Source organism: Labrus bergylta, chromosome 7, assembly GCF_963930695.1.
Source record: "Labrus bergylta chromosome 7, fLabBer1.1, whole genome shotgun sequence".
Classification (NCBI taxonomy): Eukaryota; Metazoa; Chordata; class Actinopteri; order Labriformes; family Labridae; genus Labrus; species Labrus bergylta.
Window position 1 is genome coordinate 8,827,979 of NC_089201.1, and position 21,183 is coordinate 8,849,161.

Here is a 21,183-nt window from a genome sequence, read left to right on the forward strand (position 1 = left end):
CTTACTGGTATAGTGAAAAGTCTCAGCCATTTCACTCTCTGTTGTGTTATCTCCAGCCACTGCTATGACAGTAAAATCATACCGCACTCCAGCAGTCAGATCAGTGACATTGATTCTTGTTTCAGTGACATTCTTGTTGTTGTTAGTTGTTCCATCAGTCCACTGTACTCTATAGAAGGAGCTCTCTCCCTTTGGTTTAGTCCACTCAAGAGATATGGAGGAGGTTGTGACGTTGACTACAGTGAGTTTCTCTACTACTTCAGGTACTGTGAGGGAAGAGGAGGGGAATAAAGAGTTTATCAAAGCAGTTAAATACAAAATCAGTCGAAGCCAATCAAAAGAAAAGGACTTCAACCTTTGTTCATAAACGCTCCCAAACACTGCTTCATCTAGATTTGTGAAAACTTCTCAGATAGTAAAAGCAGAAGCTTGAAGGATTAAAACAAAGTGAACTTGTTTCAAACCAACAGATTCTGAACTACTATGAAAACATGAGTTTGTCGTCCTTTGATTTTTATCCTGCCTGTAGTCACTGCAGACAATCTGCTCCAACAGGTGTCCAATGTGCAGCAGTAGCTCAGTCTGTAGGGACTTGGGTTGGGAATTGGAGGGTCACTGGTTCAAGTTCCGGCATGGACCAAGTCCAGAAATTTGCCTGCTAGCTGGAGAGGTGCCAGTTCACCTCCTGAGCACTGCTGAGGTGCCCTTAAGCAAGGCACCTAACCCCCCTACCAACTCAGGAGTGCCCACTGTGGCCCCACACTCTGAGACCTCTCCATTAGTATATGTCCATAAGATCCTGTTTGTGCATGTGTGTGTATTTTGACCTATGTTTGTGTCGCATGTTTACTAGACAGAGTGTAAAAAACAAATTTCCCCTTGTGGGATCAATAAAGTATAAATTATTATTATTATTTAGCACACTCTCACAACCTGACAACATGACACACTTACTTGTGTAATGAGAAACCATGGTACTGTTTCCTTCAGTAATATGATCCTCTGCTACTGCAATAACACTTATTTCATACTGGACACCAGCAGTCAGGTTAGTAATGTTAATATGTGTTTCTGTCACATTTAAAGTCTCATCCTTCCCTTCATTAGTCCACTGTACTCTACAGAAGGAGCTCCCTCCCTCAGGTTTAGACCAGGTCACATACATTGAGGATGTTGTGAGTTCAGTGACAGTGAGATTCTGGATGATGTTGGGCTCTTAGATAAATGCAATATGAGGGAAAATCATTTAGAAACAAAGGAACATATCACTTTGTTTTTGGACACATCAGGATCCTCAATTTAACAAGTTCAACAGTAACACTGGGTTACAATCAAGACCAGAACAACAACAGCATCAACTTATATGTACCCAACAACTACATCAGAACTAAGTATTGTGCAGTTGAAACAATAATGGTGAGCCCCAAAATTGACAAAAAGCACTGTCATAATCAAAAATGGAATCCTTACTGGTATAGTGAAAAGTCTCAGCCATTTCACTCTCTGTTGTGTTATCTCCAGCCACTGCTATGACAGTAAAATCATACCGCACTCCAGCAGTCAGATCAGTGACATTGATTCTTGTTTCAGTGACATTCTTGTTGTTGTTAGTTGTTCCATCAGTCCACTGTACTCTATAGAAGGAGCTCTCTCCCTTTGGTTTAGTCCACTCAAGAGATATGGAGGAGGTTGTGACGTTGACTACAGTGAGTTTCTCTACTACTTCAGGTACTGTGAGGGAAGAGGAGGGGAATAAAGAGTTTATCAAAGCAGTTAAATACAAAATCAGTCGAAGCCAATCAAAAGAAAAGGACTTCAACCTTTGTTCATAAACGCTCCCAAACACTGCTTCATCTAGATTTGTGAAAACTTCTCAGATAGTAAAAGCAGAAGCTTGAAGGATTAAAACAAAGTGAACTTGTTTCAAACCAACAGATTCTGAACTAATATGAAAACATGAGTTTGTCGTCCTTTGATTTTTATCCTGCCTGTAGTCACTGCAGACAATCTGCTCCAACAGGTGTCCAATGTGCAGCAGTAGCTCAGTCTGTAGGGACTTGGGTTGGGAATTGGAGGGTCGCCGGTTCAATTTCCGGCATGGACCAAGTCCAGAAATTGGCCTGCTAGCTGGAGAGGTGCCAGTCCACTTCCTGAGCACTGCTGAGGTGCCCTTGAGCAAGGCACCTAACCCCCCAACCAGCTCAGGAGCACCCACTGTGGCCCCTCACTGTGAGACCTCTCCATTAGTATATGTCCATAAGATCCTGTTTGTGCATGTGTGTGTATTTTGGCCTATGTTTGTGTCGCATGTTTACTAGACAGAGTGTAAAAAACAAATGTCCCCTCGTGGGATCAATAAAATATAAATTATTATTATTATTTAGCACACTCTCACAACCTGACAACATGACACACTTACTTGTGTAATGAGAAACCATGGTACTGTTTCCTTCAGTAATATGATCCTCTGCTACTGCAATAACACTTATTTCATACTGGACACCAGCAGTCAGGTTAGTAATGTTAATATGTGTTTCTGTCACATTTAAAGTCTCATCCTTCCCTTCATTAGTCCACTGTACTCTATAGAAGGAGCTCCCTCCCTCAGGTTTAGACCAGGTCACATACATTGAGGATGTTGTGAGTTCAGTGACAGTGAGATTCTGGATGATGTTGGGCTCTTAGATAAATGCAATATGAGGGAAAATCATTTAGAAACAAAGGAACATATCACTTTGTTTTTGGACACATCAGGATCCTCAATTTAACAAGTTCAACAGTAACACTGGGTTACAATCAAGACCAGAACAACAACAGCATCAACTTATATGTACCCAACAACTACATCAGAACTAAGTATTGTGCAGTTGAAACAATAATGGTGAGCCCCAAAATTGACAAAAAGCACTGTCATAATCAAAAATGGAATCCTTACTGGTATAGTGAAAAGTCTCAGCCATTTCACTCTCTGTTGTGTTATCTCCAGCCACTGCTATGACAGTAAAATCATACCGCACTCCAGCAGTCAGATCAGTGACATTTATTCTTGTTTCAGTGACATTCTTGTTGTTGTTAGTTGTTCCATCAGTCCACTGTACTCTATAGAAGGAGCTCTCTCCCTTTGGTTTAGTCCACTCAAGAGATATGGAGGAGGTTGTGACGTAGACTACAGTGAGTTTCTCTACTACTTCAGGTACTGTGAGGGAAGAGGAGGGGAATAAAGAGTTTATCAAAGCAGTTAAATACAAAATCAGTCGAAGCCAATCAAAAGAAAAGGACTTCAACCTTTGTTCATAAACGCTCCCAAACACTGCTTCATCTAGATTTGTGAAAACTTCTCAGATAGTAAAAGCAGAAGCTTGAAGGATTAAAACAAAGTGAACTTGTTTCAAACCAACAGATTCTGAACTAATATGAAAACATGAGTTTGTCGTCCTTTGATTTTTATCCTGCCTGTAGTCACTGCAGACAATCTGCTCCAACAGGTGTCCAATGTGCAGCAGTAGCTCAGTCTGTAGGGACTTGGGTTGGTAATCAGAGGGTTGCCGGTTCAAGATCTGGCATGGACCAAGTCCAGAAATTGGCCTGCTAGCTGGAGAGGTGCCAGTTCACCTCCTGAGCAATGCTGAGGTGCCCTTAAGCAAGGCACCTAACCCCCCTACCAGCTCAGGAGTGCCCACTGTGGCCCCTCACTGTGAGACCTCTCCATTAGTATATGTCCATAAGATCCTGTTTGTGCATGTGTGTGTATTTTGGCCTATGTTTGTGTCGCATGTTTACTAGACAGAGTGTAAAAAACAAATTTCCCCTCGTGGGATCAATAAAGTATAAATTATTATTATTATTTAGCACACTCTCACAACCTGACAACATGACACACTTACTTGTGTAATGAGAAACCATGGTACTGTTTCCTTCAGTAATATGATCCTCTGCTACTGCAATAACACTTATTTCATACTGGACACCAGCAGTCAGGTTAGTAATGTTAATATGTGTTTCTGTCACATTTAAAGTCTCATCCTTCCCTTCATTAGTCCACTGTACTCTATAGAAGGAGCTCCCTCCCTCAGGTTTAGACCAGGTCACATACATTGAGGATGTTGTGAGTTCAGTGACAGTGAGATTCTGGGTGATGTTGGGCTCTTAGATAAATGCAATATGAGGGAAAATCATTTAGAAACAAAGGAACATATCACTTTGTTTTTGGACACATCAGGATCCTCAATTTAACAAGTTCAACAGTAACACTGGGTTACAATCAAGACCAGAACAACAACAGCATCAACTTATATGTACCCAACAACTACATCAGAACTAAGTATTGTGCAGTTGAAACAATAATGGTGAGCCCCAAAATTGACAAAAAGCACTGTCATAATCAAAAATGGAATCCTTACTGGTATAGTGAAAAGTCTCAGCCATTTCACTCTCTGTTGTGTTATCTCCAGCCACTGCTATGACAGTAAAATCATAAAGCACTCCAGCAGTCAGATCAGTGACATTGATTTTTGTTTCAGTGACATTCTTGTTGTTGTTAGTTGTTCCATCAGTCCACTGTACTCTATAGAAGGAGCTCTCTCCCTTTGGTTTAGTCCACTCAAGAGATATGGAGGAGGTTGTGACGTTGACTACAGTGAGTTTCTCTACTACTTCAGGTACTGTGAGGGAAGAGGAGGGGAATAAAGAGAAATACGAACGTTTTTGTTTTTTTAAATGCATCAATCGTAAAGTTGAAGTTACAATAGTAAAACTACAATTTGATTGATGCTGTCCATCAAAATTATCAAGCTGCTGCAATACAGTTGAAAGTTCATCTAGCATCTTGATGTTTTGGGATCCACTCTCAGTACTGTAACTCATCTTGCCTCACTTTTTAAAGCAGAGACCCAGGGTTTTAATATAGTGTCAACAGTTTGACTAACAAAATTTACAGGATCACCAAGAATAAGTTAAGACAAGCCCAGCAAAATCTGATTCAAACACATGCATCAACTATCTCATTGTCGTAAAAACAGATTTTGGAGCTGGACCGAAAGAAATCCAAACTTTGTCGAGATAATCTTTCATTCTTTCATTTAAAATGTTATATTTGTACTTACATGTGTACCGACATAGTATTGTCAACATGTACTTACGTGTGTACCGACATACAGTGCTATTCTGTCCTTCAGTACGGTCATCACTGGCCACTGCAGTGACAGATACACAGTACAGGACTCCAGCAGTAAGATCCTTGATGGTTTGGGAGGTTTCTGTTGTGTTGACTTGTCCATTAGTCCAGTTCACTCTGTAGAGGGAGCTGTTTCCCTCAGGTTCAGTCCAGTTAACAGTCAAGGAGTTGGTTGTCACATTAGTGACATGAAGGTTTCTGACAGCTTCGGGCTCTGTGACAGAGGGTGAGGATGATGTTGGGAATAATTAATACTGTTACTGTATTTCTCAATAACCACCATTAGAGTTACTTAGTGTTTTGTACTTTAGGTGTACTTTATACTTTTTGTTACTCATACTCGGAGTTGCTTGAAAACAAAAGTTCAATATGCTGAATCTGCAGCATGATGTAGGTACTGATCTATTCAGATTCATTGTTCTATGGTTGGAATTTGAGTATTCAAGTGAAGTAAACAGACTTACTCATTGTGACCTCTTTGCAGCAGTTAAAACAGATGAAGAAGACTTTATAGACTTTTCCAGGCGTCAAATCAGTTATCGAACCTTGCCCAGTTGTGTCATTCCCAATGGATAAGTTACAGTTTTGATCTGATTCCAACCTGACTGTTGTTGTGGTTGTTGTTAATGTTTCCGTTTGATTTTCAGCACATTGACTACCTAGTAGATACAAAACAAAAAATGTAGAAAAATGAATGAGTAAGAAAAAAACACAGGTTTAAGTATTTCTTGAGAAGTTGTGATGTTAATTTAATTACACACAAACAGAAATGAAGACCATATAATCTCTACAGCACATGTGTACTTACTGTCACAGTTTGCTTCATAGATCTGTAAAAAAGACAGAAAAAAAAGCACATTACATTTGGATCACCAGCAGAGGTCAGCGTTGAGTTTCAGACAGCTTAAAACAAGCAACTGAAGTCAAATCAAACACCTTTTCAGAGTGTTATAAATGTGGTCATTTAGCAACATCAGAGCAATAGAATTTTAATTATTAAACTAACAACTGATAAACAGTTTTTTATTCCTCAGGTGTGTCACCCTGAGTCAGTTACTCTTTGAGCTGTGGTCCTTCAGTCAAACAACATCTGATGCGTGCTATAGGACAGTGGTTCAATGTGGACAGTGGTTCCCAACCTTTTTTTTTTCCTTCAGGCCCTTCCTATTTGTATTGAAAAGTGTTGCCCCCTCCCAGGACCCACATGAAAAAAGTGCTGTCAAAACTTAACATAAATCCTAACCGTTTTCGTTAAACCGCAATTACAGGTGTGGCTGACTAAAGCCTGATTTTCTACACAGTTTATCTATAGACCTTTGAATAACCATCCAGTATCCCCCCCCCCCCAACACACACACACACACACACACACACACACACACACACACACACACACACACACACCCACACCCCAGAGAATGACCACTATGTAGAGGTGTAAGTCTTAACCATTTAACCCCAGAGACACATATTTTATTCATTAAGGTAACTAAAGATGTAAATGTAGTTTTATCAGCTATAGGGCTGGTTTTCATTAGGGAGAATCTATTAACCATAGTGTTGTCCGTTTTGGTCACAGACTTATATTAGGCTTCTTTTATGATCAGACATTTCCTGAATTCTATCAGGAAACTTTCTAACTTCTTTTTATTTAGTCTACATTTTTATTTGTATTTAAAAAAATACAGAGGTACTGACACTGATGTCTTGTCTTATTTCTTTGTCAATTAGTTTTGTTGTTCAAATATGTCTGTCTGCGGAATCAACCTGCAATATAACCATCATGTGTAAAGAATTTAAAAAAAATTCTATTAGATTTGTATGTACACGCATAAGTGCAGTATCAAGGATAGTCCCATTCTCTAATTAATTAATCATGTTTGCATGTAGGTCAATATAAAAACAAGTACACAATGGAAATACCCAACCATCAGTAACCGTTGTATGCCTGGTTATGCTAAATGACAGGAACTGCTGATGAAAACAATGTTCTTCTTTCTATTATTAGAATATATAACCATCATGCTCCAAAACAGCTTCAACCAATTTATAAATGGATAAACTTTTGAATTTAACAAAGTCCGTGTACATATAACAGCAGCTGAGTATTTCCTCTGTTGTTGTTATCTGCATCATGGTGTCAGGTCTTACCAAACAGCTTTCATTCCATATTACTTATTAGCCAAAACTTAAACAGGCCAGAGAAACTCTGACATGTTTCCTTTCGGTCTGTTTGCCACACAGCTAAACATTAAACACATGGCATCATTGCTCAAACCTGCATCAGTCTCTCCCTCACAGAGGTCACGGGTAGGTTCAATCATTGACTCCTGCTCACAATGGCAGAAAAGACCTCATTCAAGGTCTTGTCAGGTTGTTCTTTAGAATGTATGAAATATGACCAGCTTGGCCTGTAAAGGACATTATTCTTTGGATAGAATATTATAGAGCAAAAGCAGTACTTGATCAGGAGTGACTTTTTTCTGAGTGGAGGAAAAAAAAAAACAGAACAATTGTGACGTATGTGGCTGAGTCCCATTCCAACCAAGGCAGTCTAATACAAAACAATATTACCAATAGGAGGGTTATATTACATATAACTTGCCCATAGAATCTAATGCATATATAAATGAGGGTAGACTTAACATTAGAGACACCACTTAGATAGATAAATGACAGCACCACAAACTACAGACTACAAACATGACAGTTAAGTTGAACGCTTAAAGAACTTTAAAAGTGAGGCTGCAACTGTGACTATTTTATATTTGAGTAATGTGTCCGCTCTGCTTATTTTAATGATCAACAGTCTAATTCAGCTTTAAAACTGGAAAAGGCGTTGTTGTTTTTTAATAGAAATAAATGAACAGTTAGCTAGTCAACTGGTAATGACAAGCCCATCATGAATGCTGAATTTCTGACATTTGTCCTAAGTTAAGCTTATCTATTTTATTATTTTTAACTATTATTTTGAAATACAATTTTTTGTATTGTCGTGTCCAATGGATTGATGTACAACAATTAAATATTGCATTTATTTTCCTCCATTGTAAATGTTTAACTTAGACTGTAGATCTTTTGAAACATGTGTTGGTAGTACTTTCCTTATTATGGTTATAGCTATAATGAACAGGTAAGTTAGATATTGTGAGAATATTTGCAAGTGGTGAGACCAGGAAGCTGGGAAAGAAAAAGGTTAACTTTGTATTAGACGGGGGCCCTTTCACCCACCTGTCCCTTGAGACAAGTGTCCTCTCCTTAATGTTTCTTTTTCTGTTCACAAAAGTGACCCTTCCCTTCCTGCCGCTCCTCTGGGACTCTATTCTTTTTGAAGTACAGCGGTGCCACACAGTGGTGCCTTAGGAGTTCAAGGGTTCAGTTCTCTTTGAGGATCTGGTGATGGGTTTTTACATAGTGTATGAGAGGGTCACGAAACAATGCATTAAAATAACCCACAAGTGAGGGTTTTCTTCTTAACAATACACTAACTAGTCATTACTTTAATTCTCAGGTTTTATGACAAATAAAACATGGATTTTGAAGATTGGCGAAACAGTCTGTTTGAGAAAATATTCATTTGGAAGAACAAACTTTTGCTCTATGTGAAGGTTGTTAGCATAGCTGAGTCTCACGCTAACACCCTGACAGAGTGGCTATGGGTGTTACTTTGAGATACTTTGCCTAACAATAATTTCTTTCAAATGTATTAATATCTTCATAAAATTATTTTTAAGTTGGAAGCGTACAGTAAGCTACAGGAGTAAAGCTATCAAACAACAACTCTGTTGTTTTAACCCTAATAAAAAACAAGATGTATCCTTTATTAACTGAAAAAGTCCATTGGCATGTAGGCTACCTAGATTATTTATTATTATTATTTACTACAAATAAACAAACACAATCTTGAAGAAGGCCTAATTTTAAAATTATGTCTAAAATTATGCATATGCTAATATGGCTTAGCACTTCATGCGTTGTTATACAATGCAGTGTTATTAGTTCCTATTGGCTATTTGTTACCTAAAGAATTGGACAGTTTGGATTTTAAGAATATCATGTGTGTTAGGCTACAGTTAGACTGTGCTGAACAACAAGCTAAAATATAAAGGTTAGCTTATCATGCTCATCTTAATAGACTTCTGAAACATAACATTTATAAGAGAAACTTATTGTTTAAAAGGGTTAACATAAGCGTGTGCAACAATGGCATCTGAAACAACCCACAGAAAATCTCAATCTAGTCGTAGTTTTTAGCCTTTGTAAGCTATCCTACACAGTCCTTAGTTTTGGGGGGGTTTTGAGGCTACTGCCTTTAAAGTTTAGCTCATATCTCATACCCATTACATACAAGCAAGCAGAAATGTTGCTCTTAAAGTTTTAAAACCAATGTTATCATTTTGTCCCAAATGTTCAATTCAAACTCGACAGCTAGCAGGATGAAGCTGACTAACGAGTCAACCATGTAGGCCTACAGCTAGCATAGGAGTAGCCTAAGTGTTAGCCAAAAAAGAGCAAAGAGGCATATTAATAACTTAATTTCTTGGATAAAACCGTGAGTCAAAACAAATATAAGTTGCCTATTTCCCTGTTTATTGTATTTATAAGTCAACATGTTTTTGTGAGAGCAGTTAAAACGAGCACTTCCAACACGGATTTATTAACTTTTCAAAGCAGATAAAAAAAAGATGTGACAAATATTAATGATAGCCTAGCTCTATTTCAAGAGTAAGAAAGTGACTTGCTCACAAGGCGTACACCTGTAACAGGAAATGAATGTAAAAACAAAAAATACTGGACCAAACACTTAGCATCACCAAACTCGTACATCTGTTTCATGGTGTGCACAGCAGATCTAAACATCATGTTCTTTTTAATATGTCCAGTTAAATTAGTTTCAGTTTAAATCCTTATTTCAAGGAATGACTCATGGTTACTTATTATTACGAGTGTCTGATATTTCTATCTATCTTTCTATCTATCTACCTCTTTTAAGTCGGAGTATCAGAAGTCCTAAACGTATTTTTAAGAAGAAAAAAATCAAAAATTTCCCATCAACTAGATGAACTCCATCTACAAATATTATTATGTGATTATATGCTCCTTGAGACCTGCCAAGAGTTGTATCATTGTTTGCTGATTGCAAAGTCAAGAATAAACTGACCTCAAAAACAGATCTGGTAGGTGTTTATGTTGTTTATGTTGTTTATATGTTTATATTTAGTAAGCTCTATTTAAACTAGTTTGTGTGGTGAAAAACATTTTGATTTAGTGCTAGCATCAACTGGCCGAAGATATTACAACTAGAAAAGCTGTTGCTGGCTCTAGATGTGAAACAGCTCATAAATAAGAAAGACTTAATCTCTTCAAACTTCACAACTCTGTGAGAAAAGTCACATACCAGTACATAATGCCGCATGTTATTACTATGACAATCTTGTGTATGTAAACCAAGATTCCTGTTAAACTGACCTCTGAGCCTGTGACTTCTGCAGCGCTATGGTTTTAAAAATGTTTTATTTCCCTTGGTGCTCTTCCTAAGTATCACTTATTTTCTCCTTACTAAATAAACAAAACAACGTCTCAAGCCATTATGCCTTGGCAGTGACTCAGAGAGCAGAAATAACCCCGAGCTCAAGGTCCCATTTGGGGAGAACTGCCCTAAATACACTGAAGTTCAAATAATGGACATAATTGTTTTAACATATATCAACTGTGACTCAGCCCCACCCATCAGTACATCCTCCCTCTCAGCTAAACTTGATGATACTGATATGGTTCACACGGCTAACATTTTGAAGATTTTAAGTTCAGTGAAACTCTCAAGGATCATGTTAAGATTATCAGCCAAAACCCTCATGTCTTATTGGTCATCTCAGACCGTGAACGGAAGGAGGTGAGCCCTTCAACATAACTTCTATGTTATACTCTGATTCCTTTCACATTTAACGTTTCATAACCTGGGCCTTTTCATTGAAGGTTAAGTTAGCTGCATTATATTCTTCGAGGACGTCAATAAAAAAGGCCAGCTCAGAATTCTGCAAATATTCCTTTTAATAAACACAACGCATACTTTTAATAGCATTCTTTGTGCTGCTAATATTTCAAAAGCCATGTTTTCAGGGGGCAAGCAGGGCCAACACCTTCCTTTTCATACAATAGATTAGAAAATTATTAACTTCAAATAACTCACGACAAATTTGTTTTATTTTTCAGCTCCAGTGTGACAGAGGAGGAGGAAACCTACTCAAGATGCTTTGAGGGACTTAAAACCATAAAACATCTCCTCATACAGCTATCACATAGTCTAATACAGCAGCCTTATAAAATATGTGCTCTGACGTTCATGTTGAAACATACTTGGCAGAGACTCAGTCCATGACCTCTTTGCCCTGTGTTCTGTATCTGTGCCCTTTGACTGGGCCTGTCTGCAGCAAGAGGAGGAGGAGGAAATGGCTGTTCTGACCACTATATAAACATTACATCAACCCTGAAGGCAGTCCGCCCGCCACTCTCTCAATTCCCTTTCATTCCTCACAGCCTGCCTCATGATAACACTCCAGTTCCTTCCTCCATAATAACACTCCGACCCAAAACAATCAAGAAATCACCTTAAAGACTGTTTGCTCAGGGATCAGCCCATTTAACCTTAGCTCCTCATAATCTGATAACTTTGAACAAAAGCACACACACACAAAAAAATCTGCTTCTTGAATTACGCCAGGTTGCACCAAAAGAGGATCCGTTCGTGGTGCCCTTGTTGACTTGCTGAGCAGAGAAAGTGGAAACTGTAGTTTCTGGGGGGGGGGGTGGAAACGTATTCTGACTCAAAAAAGAAAAAGTGTCTGTATTGTTGTATGATGCAAAAGCAACACAAATCTTATTTGATGAGAAAGGCAGGGAGAACCACAAAGGTTTTGATATCTTTTCTCTTTCCTTTGAATTTTTCTTCCCTGTATTTGTCCTTTTAAGCCCGTTTTCAGAGGCTTTGTTCCAACTGCAGATGACTCTTCACTTAAATCTTAAATTTTATATTCTTATACTCGTTGCAGTATTTTCATCTGTTTCATTTTTGTTGCACATCAAATAACATTAGAACACATTACACATTACAGAATGTGTTTTTATTTCTTAAGATAGCTGCAACAATCAGTCAATCTGTGTGGCAAAGGCGACGTTATGTGTACTCATGTCAAATATTTAGCCTGTTCCCACTCCCAAGTGATCAAATAAGCCTGTCAGTGATTTGATGCTTTAAATCATGAAAGGTCCAATCTGTTATATTATATTTACTGAATTCAATCATAAAATGACCTTAATATATAATCAGACATTAAGGAAACCTGCTATGTTGAAGTGATGGCTTCTCTGACAACAAACAGCAGCTAGCATGTCCACTAAAGTTTTGATTCTGGTGCAGAATGGTCTGTACATGTTTGGACCAGAGATGTAGGCGGCACAGCGGTTTTGCCCCTAACCCCTCGATTGGCAAGCAAACTGATTTAGATATAACTGATACTGGACCTACATATAAAGTCTCAGCATTTTTCTATTAGGCTCCACAAGTCGAAATGTGGTAAACGCTATACGTGTCAGAGTTACATATCGCTCCTTTAAGCTAGAGCTGCAGTAACATTCACCCCATTAACACATATTCATATAGTGAATCCAGAGGCTGCTATACAAGGTGCCCTCAGGATCTAATCTTAACATTCACACACTGACTTGTGGAGCAAAGGTTCAGTGTTTTGCCAAAGGACAGGTCAGGGATTGAACCTGTCATCTTCAGTTTAGGAGACATCCCACTCTACCTTAGACCAACAGCCAGTTTCATTACTTGAGTGAAAAACGTGAGTACTTTTTTAAGCCATACTGTGACCTTCTTCATAATCCTAACCAAGCAGTTTTGGTGCCTAACAGCAATCCAAATACTACAATGCCATAATTGTACTCGCGCTAATGATCGTCTAACAACCAAATGTCAAAAATGGGAATTGTTTGTACCAAAGTTTTAACAAGAAATATAACCAGTAGTTGCTTCTTTGTTATCACTTACTTGACTGATTATTCAGAAAGTCTGACAGAGGGTTGCATATGTATTAATGGTGACCTGACCATTGAGCCATGCACATACTATAAAGGGGGTAAGTGAATCATCATCCTTTGAAGCATAGGGTGGCTGACAAAGCTGATGTATTTGATGAACTGTGCTAGCATAGGTGCTCTTGAGCATGGCACTGAACCCCCAGCTGCTTCAGGTGCCAGTCTATGTGCAGCCCCCCTAACTCTGACAGCTCTCCATGCTGCATCTCTGTAGATCCTGATTGTGCTTTTTTTTTTGTATGGAGCATGCATTTACAAAACCCTTAAACTACTTCTACTTCATAATGCAGAACTTCATCTCCCGAGTCACACATCCAGTGTGCTGCCAAGGTGAGATTTGTGAAAGATACAATTCTTGGAAGCTTTTTCTTTATTTTGAGTTCATTACCTTCGTGACTCAATTGTTTCTGTTTTAACATAACTTCCTGGCACTTCCTGAGCCCACCCAGAGACCCTTGATAACACACTTGAACAACATAAAGGGCTTTTAAGTTTTAGATTATGCTGTACTTCATACCTCCAGCTCATTAAGGTCACATAAAGGAAGAAAAGAACAACCCAATATTGGCTCATAAACCCACTCTTGTCTCAGAGCACTATGTTGCCAAAACATCCCCTTCAAAACGGTACTGTCCCTTCATTTGTAGTGTGTGATTATAAAGTAAGCTGTTATTCTCTCACACCAATGTCTTTTGGGTTTGTTTCCTTGGATCAGAAGTGTGTGTGAGTGTTTGTGACTCACTATTTCAACAATTCGTCTGAACATGTGCCCAGTTTTTATCCTTCTGTATTTTAATTTCAATTCAGTCAGAAGGTTTAATAATGACACCTGGTGTTAAAACTAAAGAATAAACATTACCAAAGCTAATTATGGTTTGAATTTAAAGGTAAGATCATTCCATCTAATTAACTCAAAATGTCAGCTGACCTTTTGACCTCTGATCTCACTTAGGCTACAAGGATATTCAGGTGAAGCCACAGAGCAGTGCAAAGATCAAAAGTCTTTACCATTACACGGGTCAAACTCTGACTTCCCTTAAGATCCACAAGATTTAAGATATAAACTCATGAAACAGTTCATATGAAAAACCTGATTGGACAAGAGGTCATTCAATCAAAGTTGATATAGAGTCAAACAGCACTGGGACTTCAAACAATGAATAACACTCTGCTGCAGGTGTTCAGGCCGACAGATTTGTAATCAAATTGTAATTGCGTTGATTGTCATCTAAATGCCAGTATCTGAAATAATGGCAACCAAAAAGCTGTTGAGTTCGGATGCTTGATGATCTTTATGTTTTTTATCCTGCAAAGATTCAAAATATTGTGTGAATAATTAATCCTCCTTTGTATTAACATGACAATAAATTCCAACTGTGAGCATCTGTTGTAATGGACCTGGCTAGCATGTGAGCATCTCGTGTTTTATCCACCCACAAATTTACTACCTGCCTCCCACTATAATAATAATAATGTTGTGTATAATGTGGTTTGTGATTGTGTGTTTTTCAATTACCATACTTATTTTACCCATTCTTAGGTTTGTCGTAAAGGAATGTGCGACTTTTTGATCCAGTAGATGTCGCCCTTGAGCACCAACACTAAAGCAAAACAAACAGCTGTTTGGTGGCACCTTCGCTATTCTGAAGCATCCGCTTTCCTCCAGCGCCGCACCTACAACCCCTCTCCTCTCGTGTTCGCATGAAGGACTTATCAATTAACGAACCATAATTAAGCACCATTAAGCAAGTGGCGGACAAAAGCGTCCTTTGCTCGAGCTGCAATTGCCTGTGGGCTGCATTGTTGTGTTAGCAGGCTAACGTTAACTTTGGTTAACTCATAGCTTTATATTGCACATAAATTGACACAGAATCTAAAGACACTTACGTGGCATCCAAATAAGCAGTGAGTAGGCTATGTTATCCTTCTTTTCTCTCGTCCTTGACTAAAACAGCTTTTCACGCGAGGCTGTCCCGTCCATGTTATCATGATATAAACATGGCTTCGACAACAGTACAGATGGCGGGACTCTCACTCATTGTAGACAGTCATGACTCAGAGAGACATTTACAGAGAACATTCTTGATTTCTGCATTATTGATGCGTAAAATGCAGCACATTCTTCCTTTAAATAAAGTGAGAGTGACAAACAGACAGAGATGATGTCGTATCACATAATCAAGACAACTCCCTTCACAGCGTTTTCAGTTTAAAAGGATACAGATACAACAACGAAGTAGTAACACGTGTATGTCAAATGAAAAAATGTGGAAGCTGTTTCAAAGGAACTTCAAGATTTGACTTTTTATGCTGTTTTAATTTTCGAGGGTTTTTTATTTTTTATTTTAAATAAAACTGGTATTGATTTTCTTTATCATATTTTGTTGTTGTGTTCTTCTCTAATACAATCTTGTTATTTGGACATTTGTATATAACGTTTTTTATTAATTTGTACATGTTGTTGATCCCTGTATGTGTGATTTTCTTTTTCATAGTTTATTTTAAAGCATTTAGGACTGATAAAAACTGTATATTATTTCCTGAATTCCTCCAGTGGAATATTATAGAAAGATGAATCATAGATTATTATTGAAAGCTATGTCTAAAAATATCCACTGCCTCCAAATACTCCAAGGGCAACACGTCTTTAGCTCTGAGTATGTTTGTCTCCAGGTACAGTATCCGCCTCCCACACCACAGTCCAGCTATGCTATCAGAGGCCACATCAGAGACTATGGAAATGTGTGACGTAGTGGTTTACTGAAGCCAGTACTGTGCACAGTGCTGAGCTGCTGGCTGCAGATACACATCTTAGTACAATGCACCGACCATTAGCGCTTCCTCCTAAAGTTGCAGGCCATGTAACAGGAGGAACAAGTGTGATCAGGGTGATGTTTGAAATGTGTGAAAGTGGGTTGTGGGGTGTGCTGTGTGCTCGTCTGCAGAGCAGAGAACGGATGCTGTACGTTTTGTATTTTTAACTTATTTGTGCTGCATTCAAGGGTGTAATTACTGCCTTTAAATTACTTAACTTACATGAACAAACTGTTTCAAAATGTATCTGATAACGCTGCCTGGGATCACACAGGGCAGGAACCTTCCAAACGTTTCATTGCTAGAATTGTTCTGGATTTAACAATGATTATAATATATATATAGTATACGTTGTAAGTTTTGTAAGATTTGTTGCAAAAAGTTCATTTGAATGTGCTGCAGACCACAACTTCCCAGGAAAAAAAGTGCAATTAAGTCCAATCTACACTAGCAGGGAAAACAACTGATAGCTCTCTATGACTATGTACTTCCTCTCCCTAACTTGGGACTTAAATATGTTAGCTAACAATGGGAAAAAAAAACTAAAGCTGCTGTGTGGTGGGGTGCACAAACAACATGGTTTCAGAACAATTATTTTATATGAATTAAAAAAGTCTCCGGATGCATGTTTTGGCAACATTTTTCTTCCCATCTGATAGGTGTCAAGTCTCGATCACACATTGTGCCCTGTCTGCAAAATAGCACTGCATTTGCACATAACTGAGTGACAGACCAATGTAAAAGGAGAAAAGTCTAAATTCTCCATCTTAAGTCCAGCCTTGCCCAGCCATGACTGTCTCATAGGACACTGGTCAAACGATAACTATCTGTTCACAATAAGGCCTTTGAGGCTGCGAGAGGAGCCTGTGTCTCATTTACATGCATTGGGGAACTGTGACTCTTTGTCATTCGTGTTTAACACGCCTAGCTTCCAGTCACAGCCCTGGTAAAAGTCAGCATGTTTGAGGATGATAATTTGGCGCTGGACAGTCTTGATACAGTTGAAGTACGGTTGGGAGTGGGAGGAGGGGGCAGCATCCAACAAAGAAGGACTTGACTTTTGACTTTTGTACTTTAGATCAATAATGAGATGCAGAACATAATTTGACTGATGCTTTCTAATTTAGAATCAGTGAGGAGAAGGACACTTGTGTTGAGATCCACATCAGACATCATGAATTCCATTCTCACGTCACTGTATATATATTTCACAGCCCCTCAGGCATTAGCTTAGCAATTAGCCACAAAGACATATCCCACGGACAGGCCTGTTCTTACAAGTGATAGAAAACTTTAAGTGAGGCTAAGAGATGAGACAGAATAACTGAAGAAGTCAAAACTGAAAACTGGATCATACACTATGTTATAGTGCCACGCATGTCCAATTTAATGCTAAAAACATATCTACTATAGTACCCTTGTATATCATACTTAATGGACCCCATAGAATGGTACACTGATTGGCCAAACAACACTAACCAATTAACCAATTAATTAAAATATTCTATAAAGAACTGTGCAGTTCCTGTGCACATAAAATATCCTGGAAGTATGATAGTGTCAATCTAAAACAAATTGTACTGTAGAAAAATGGAGTATGAGATATAGACAACAACAACAAAAACATGAGATCTTCTTTTTGTCCTGCATTAAAACCATAAACACGGCTTCATGTTTCATTCAACTGAACTCAAAGGAAGCACTGTGAGATACAGACTCACAATCATCATTTGTAGACAAGCTTGTGGTCCGTGACAACGCAAAATCCAAAGGGGAACTGAAACTTCAACAGAAAGAACAAAATAAAATTGAACACCTCTCCATTCAGTTTAAACAGGTAGTTCGTGATGATGATGAGATGTTCAGATAAAGGGAGAATTGATGTTTTGAATGTGTACACAATGCAAAAACTGCCTTTCAGGGAAGCATGTTATTTCTTCTTTTTTGAAGTAATTTCCCATGTGCCTTAACCTAGAACAAGTGTCAATGTTGTACAGTATTTTCATCAGACTGTTAGAAACTCTATCTAGAGATCAGTACAAACGAAAGTCAATTTGCCTGTTCCCTATCTCTACAAAAACAGCACACACTTATTGTATCATATAGAGGGCAGACTTTAAGTGTCGAAAAATGGAAAGGAGAAGTTAAAGGCTTTTATCTCCTCTCCTATCAAACAGAAAGAAGCTGTGAGAGCTGCAGGTTTTGTCTCCAAACAGGAAAGTCCTGACTGCCATGTCTCCAAACTTTAAGTTATCTGTGATCACAACTTCAGGCTCAGTTATCCAAAACTCACTCACACCGTTAAAATAGTTTTAGAAGTTGAAGTTTTTTCATATAGTAGATGAACAACCATCAGAGTTTGAACCTGCCTGAGAGCCAGCTGTGTGACATTTGCATGTGAACTATATGGCCCGTGTTCATCTCTGCTCAACATGTGTACTCTTCATAGAAGATGACTTCATTTACGGACCATTGCACCTTTACTTCCTTATTGAAACAGTAAGCTTGTCATGACATTTGGTAACACAATATGTGAGTGTACAATAAATTAATGAATTACCAAATGTAATATCTAATAAGAGGATACACTTTGGACAAAGTTCTTCTTATGTGCTTACTGATCCAAATGGTGTTTCAAAGGTCTAGAGTTAACTTTTATAATAATGTTTTACAGAATTTTCTAGTTTTTCTTTGAGTTTCACTTGAATGACAGAGCAAACCAAAGCAGCATCACAAAAAAAAATTCAACATCAACTCAAGAGAATTTAGTTTTATGTTATGAAGCTGTATCATTTTTCATACCAGGGATTATTTGATATAGGTTTTTGAAAAGACATGAAATAAAAACATGAACTTAGTACATCATTAAAAACTCCCAATTCATAACAGCTAGGTGTGGTTGTTTGTCAGCACCCTGTGGTGCTCTGTGGTGAAGTTCTGGTTCATTTGGGGTAATAACTGGGGTTATTGTTAAAAAAAAAGCCACTGTTGACTCTTGGCAGAAGTTAATTAAAGTGCAGCTTCCGGTGTCAAAGTCACACATTTTTCTCCAAGTAGGTTGTAGTAAGTTGTTTTTATTTTTCTGTGACATGACGTTGTCTTCTTCTCATCTTCTATTAATCCTCTCATTTCATCCTCTTGTAGGGACCTCCTAGTGGTGTATAATTATGCTAAGCAAAAAAAGGTATTATCATTTGTAGTGAAATGTATGAATATGCCGTCCTGCAGACCTTACATGTGACTCTTTCATTTAATTATTATGCATTAGTTGTTGTTGTTTTTTGCTCTTTTCATTGGAATGCATCAATAACCAGACTTTAAATTAGCCTGGACAGCACACCTCTCTCTCTTATAAGAGCAGACTGTAGTTTGTTACTTAATAAACGGGTATTCAGGAGATCCGCAGGAGTGACAGGGACACTGAACTGCACCTCATTCCATTCCTGTCCCCTTTGTGTTGGCCACACACATCCTCACATGCCATTCTCAACCTCTCTCACCCTCTCGTACCCTCTCTCTCTCTCTCTCTCTCTCTCTCTCTCCTGAAAGAGCAGTGGGACGAGGACAGGTGGATCTGTGGCTGCAGGACTTACTTTGTTATGTAAGCTTTGTTGGGAGGGACGCATTCTCATTAAATTTCACACTACAGGTCAGCTCACTGAAATCTGACCTGCGCAATCCTGGACAAATAATCTACCGATTAAGATATTCTAATTAAAATGACCTCATCGGAATTTTTAATGCTAAAGAATGATTTTCTATTCCCAGAACCCGACATCGTTATAACTCGTATATTCTCAAGAATAACAATTAATTTTACAACAATTGTACTTCAATTAATCACGCGCAGATTTAATTTTTAATCAAATTAAAACCGCCATAGGTGTGCTTAGACCTTCTCCCAAGCCTTCTGCTGACAGCAGGATACCTTTTCTCTCCATTTCTTCCTCAAAAACTTTATTTGTGTTCAGCTGTGTGCTGCTCCAAATGACCTCAGAGTGAATACTTTACTGTAACCACCTGCGCAACAGGTGCACTCACACTCGGGTTTTACGGTAATAACTGACCGTCAGCATCCAAACAAAGGGCCCTTTTGACTTTGCCCATGTCTAACCCTAATACAGCCTTTTTTTATTCTGTACTTAGTAGAAATGAAAGAAGCTTTCTTACCTTGAGGACAGCGTGTAGGAGCAGCAGAAAGACGCTGAAGCGCACCAGTGGCTTCATGATGCCGCACGATCAGCAGAAACGTTTCCAGACTTTTCTACCAGTTGAATGCTTTCATGTTCTAACTTCTTCTTCGTTTGTGAAAGATATTACCTTTATACCGGCCAAGTGGTCCTGCTAAGTATCGCTACATGAAGCGAGTCAAAAGTCAGAGGAGGAAACTTTCTTCTTTATTGTTAACGGGGAGGAGCGGCGGCCCGGCGCGTCGTTCAGAGAAGTTTTTAGTGAAATGTGCCACTCCTCTCATCATCATGTCACCCTCTCCTCTGATGCAGCCTCCTCAAAAAGCCTTTTCCGCAGTTATTATGCTCAGTTCGTAAACTCCGATGTGTCACAGCAGCTTCAGCAGACCGATCTGTGGACAGATAGAGTGGACAGGGCTGTCCGGTCAAGCAGAAATGAGGAAGAGTCACCCTACATTCTTCCAATAACTCGGTCACGCAGGCTGAAGGAATGACTCCGCGGTGGGATATCTTTACTGAACTAAGCCGAGCAGCTATGGCAGATGTTTTTTTTTCTGTTTGTTTCTGTTCTTTTTTTAAGTAAACCGACCTATAGTTTCTCTGCTTTCAACAGGGGATGCCAGTCCCAGGCAGGGGCGTAGTCAGGAATTCTGGGAAACCAAGTACTGGTGTCTCTGGGCTTGTCATGTGACATTAAGAGAGGTCTTTCCATACACTCAAACCAGCCAATTAACCACCAAACTTTGATGTCCATACCTTTAAAAATAATTCCAACCCACAGTTCACAAGTTTCCAGTCCACAAGTTTAGTGGGCAAGTATTTGTAATCTGTGCATGATTGACAATGGAACTCTGCGTGCAGTGGGCTCTGGACGTAGACAATTATGTGTTATTTCTGTGCAGCACA

The 21,183-nt window shown here is 38.7% G+C and overlaps 1 protein-coding gene across 1 annotated transcript; it reads right to left on the minus strand.

Moving 5' to 3' along the window:
- Positions 1-1,768: 1,768 nt before the first annotated feature.
- Positions 1,769-20,554, minus strand: LOC136179700 (receptor-type tyrosine-protein phosphatase eta). Its single transcript, XM_065956872.1, has 7 exons — positions 20,258-20,554; positions 5,982-6,003; positions 5,638-5,832; positions 5,139-5,387; positions 4,401-4,661; positions 2,936-3,196; positions 1,769-2,680 (listed from the first exon to the last, which is right to left on the minus strand). The coding sequence occupies exons 1-7, from the start codon at positions 20,312-20,314 to the stop codon at positions 2,244-2,246; spliced, it is 1,482 nt and encodes a 493-aa protein (XP_065812944.1). The 5' UTR covers positions 20,315-20,554; the 3' UTR covers positions 1,769-2,243.
- Positions 20,555-21,183: the final 629 nt, after the last annotated feature.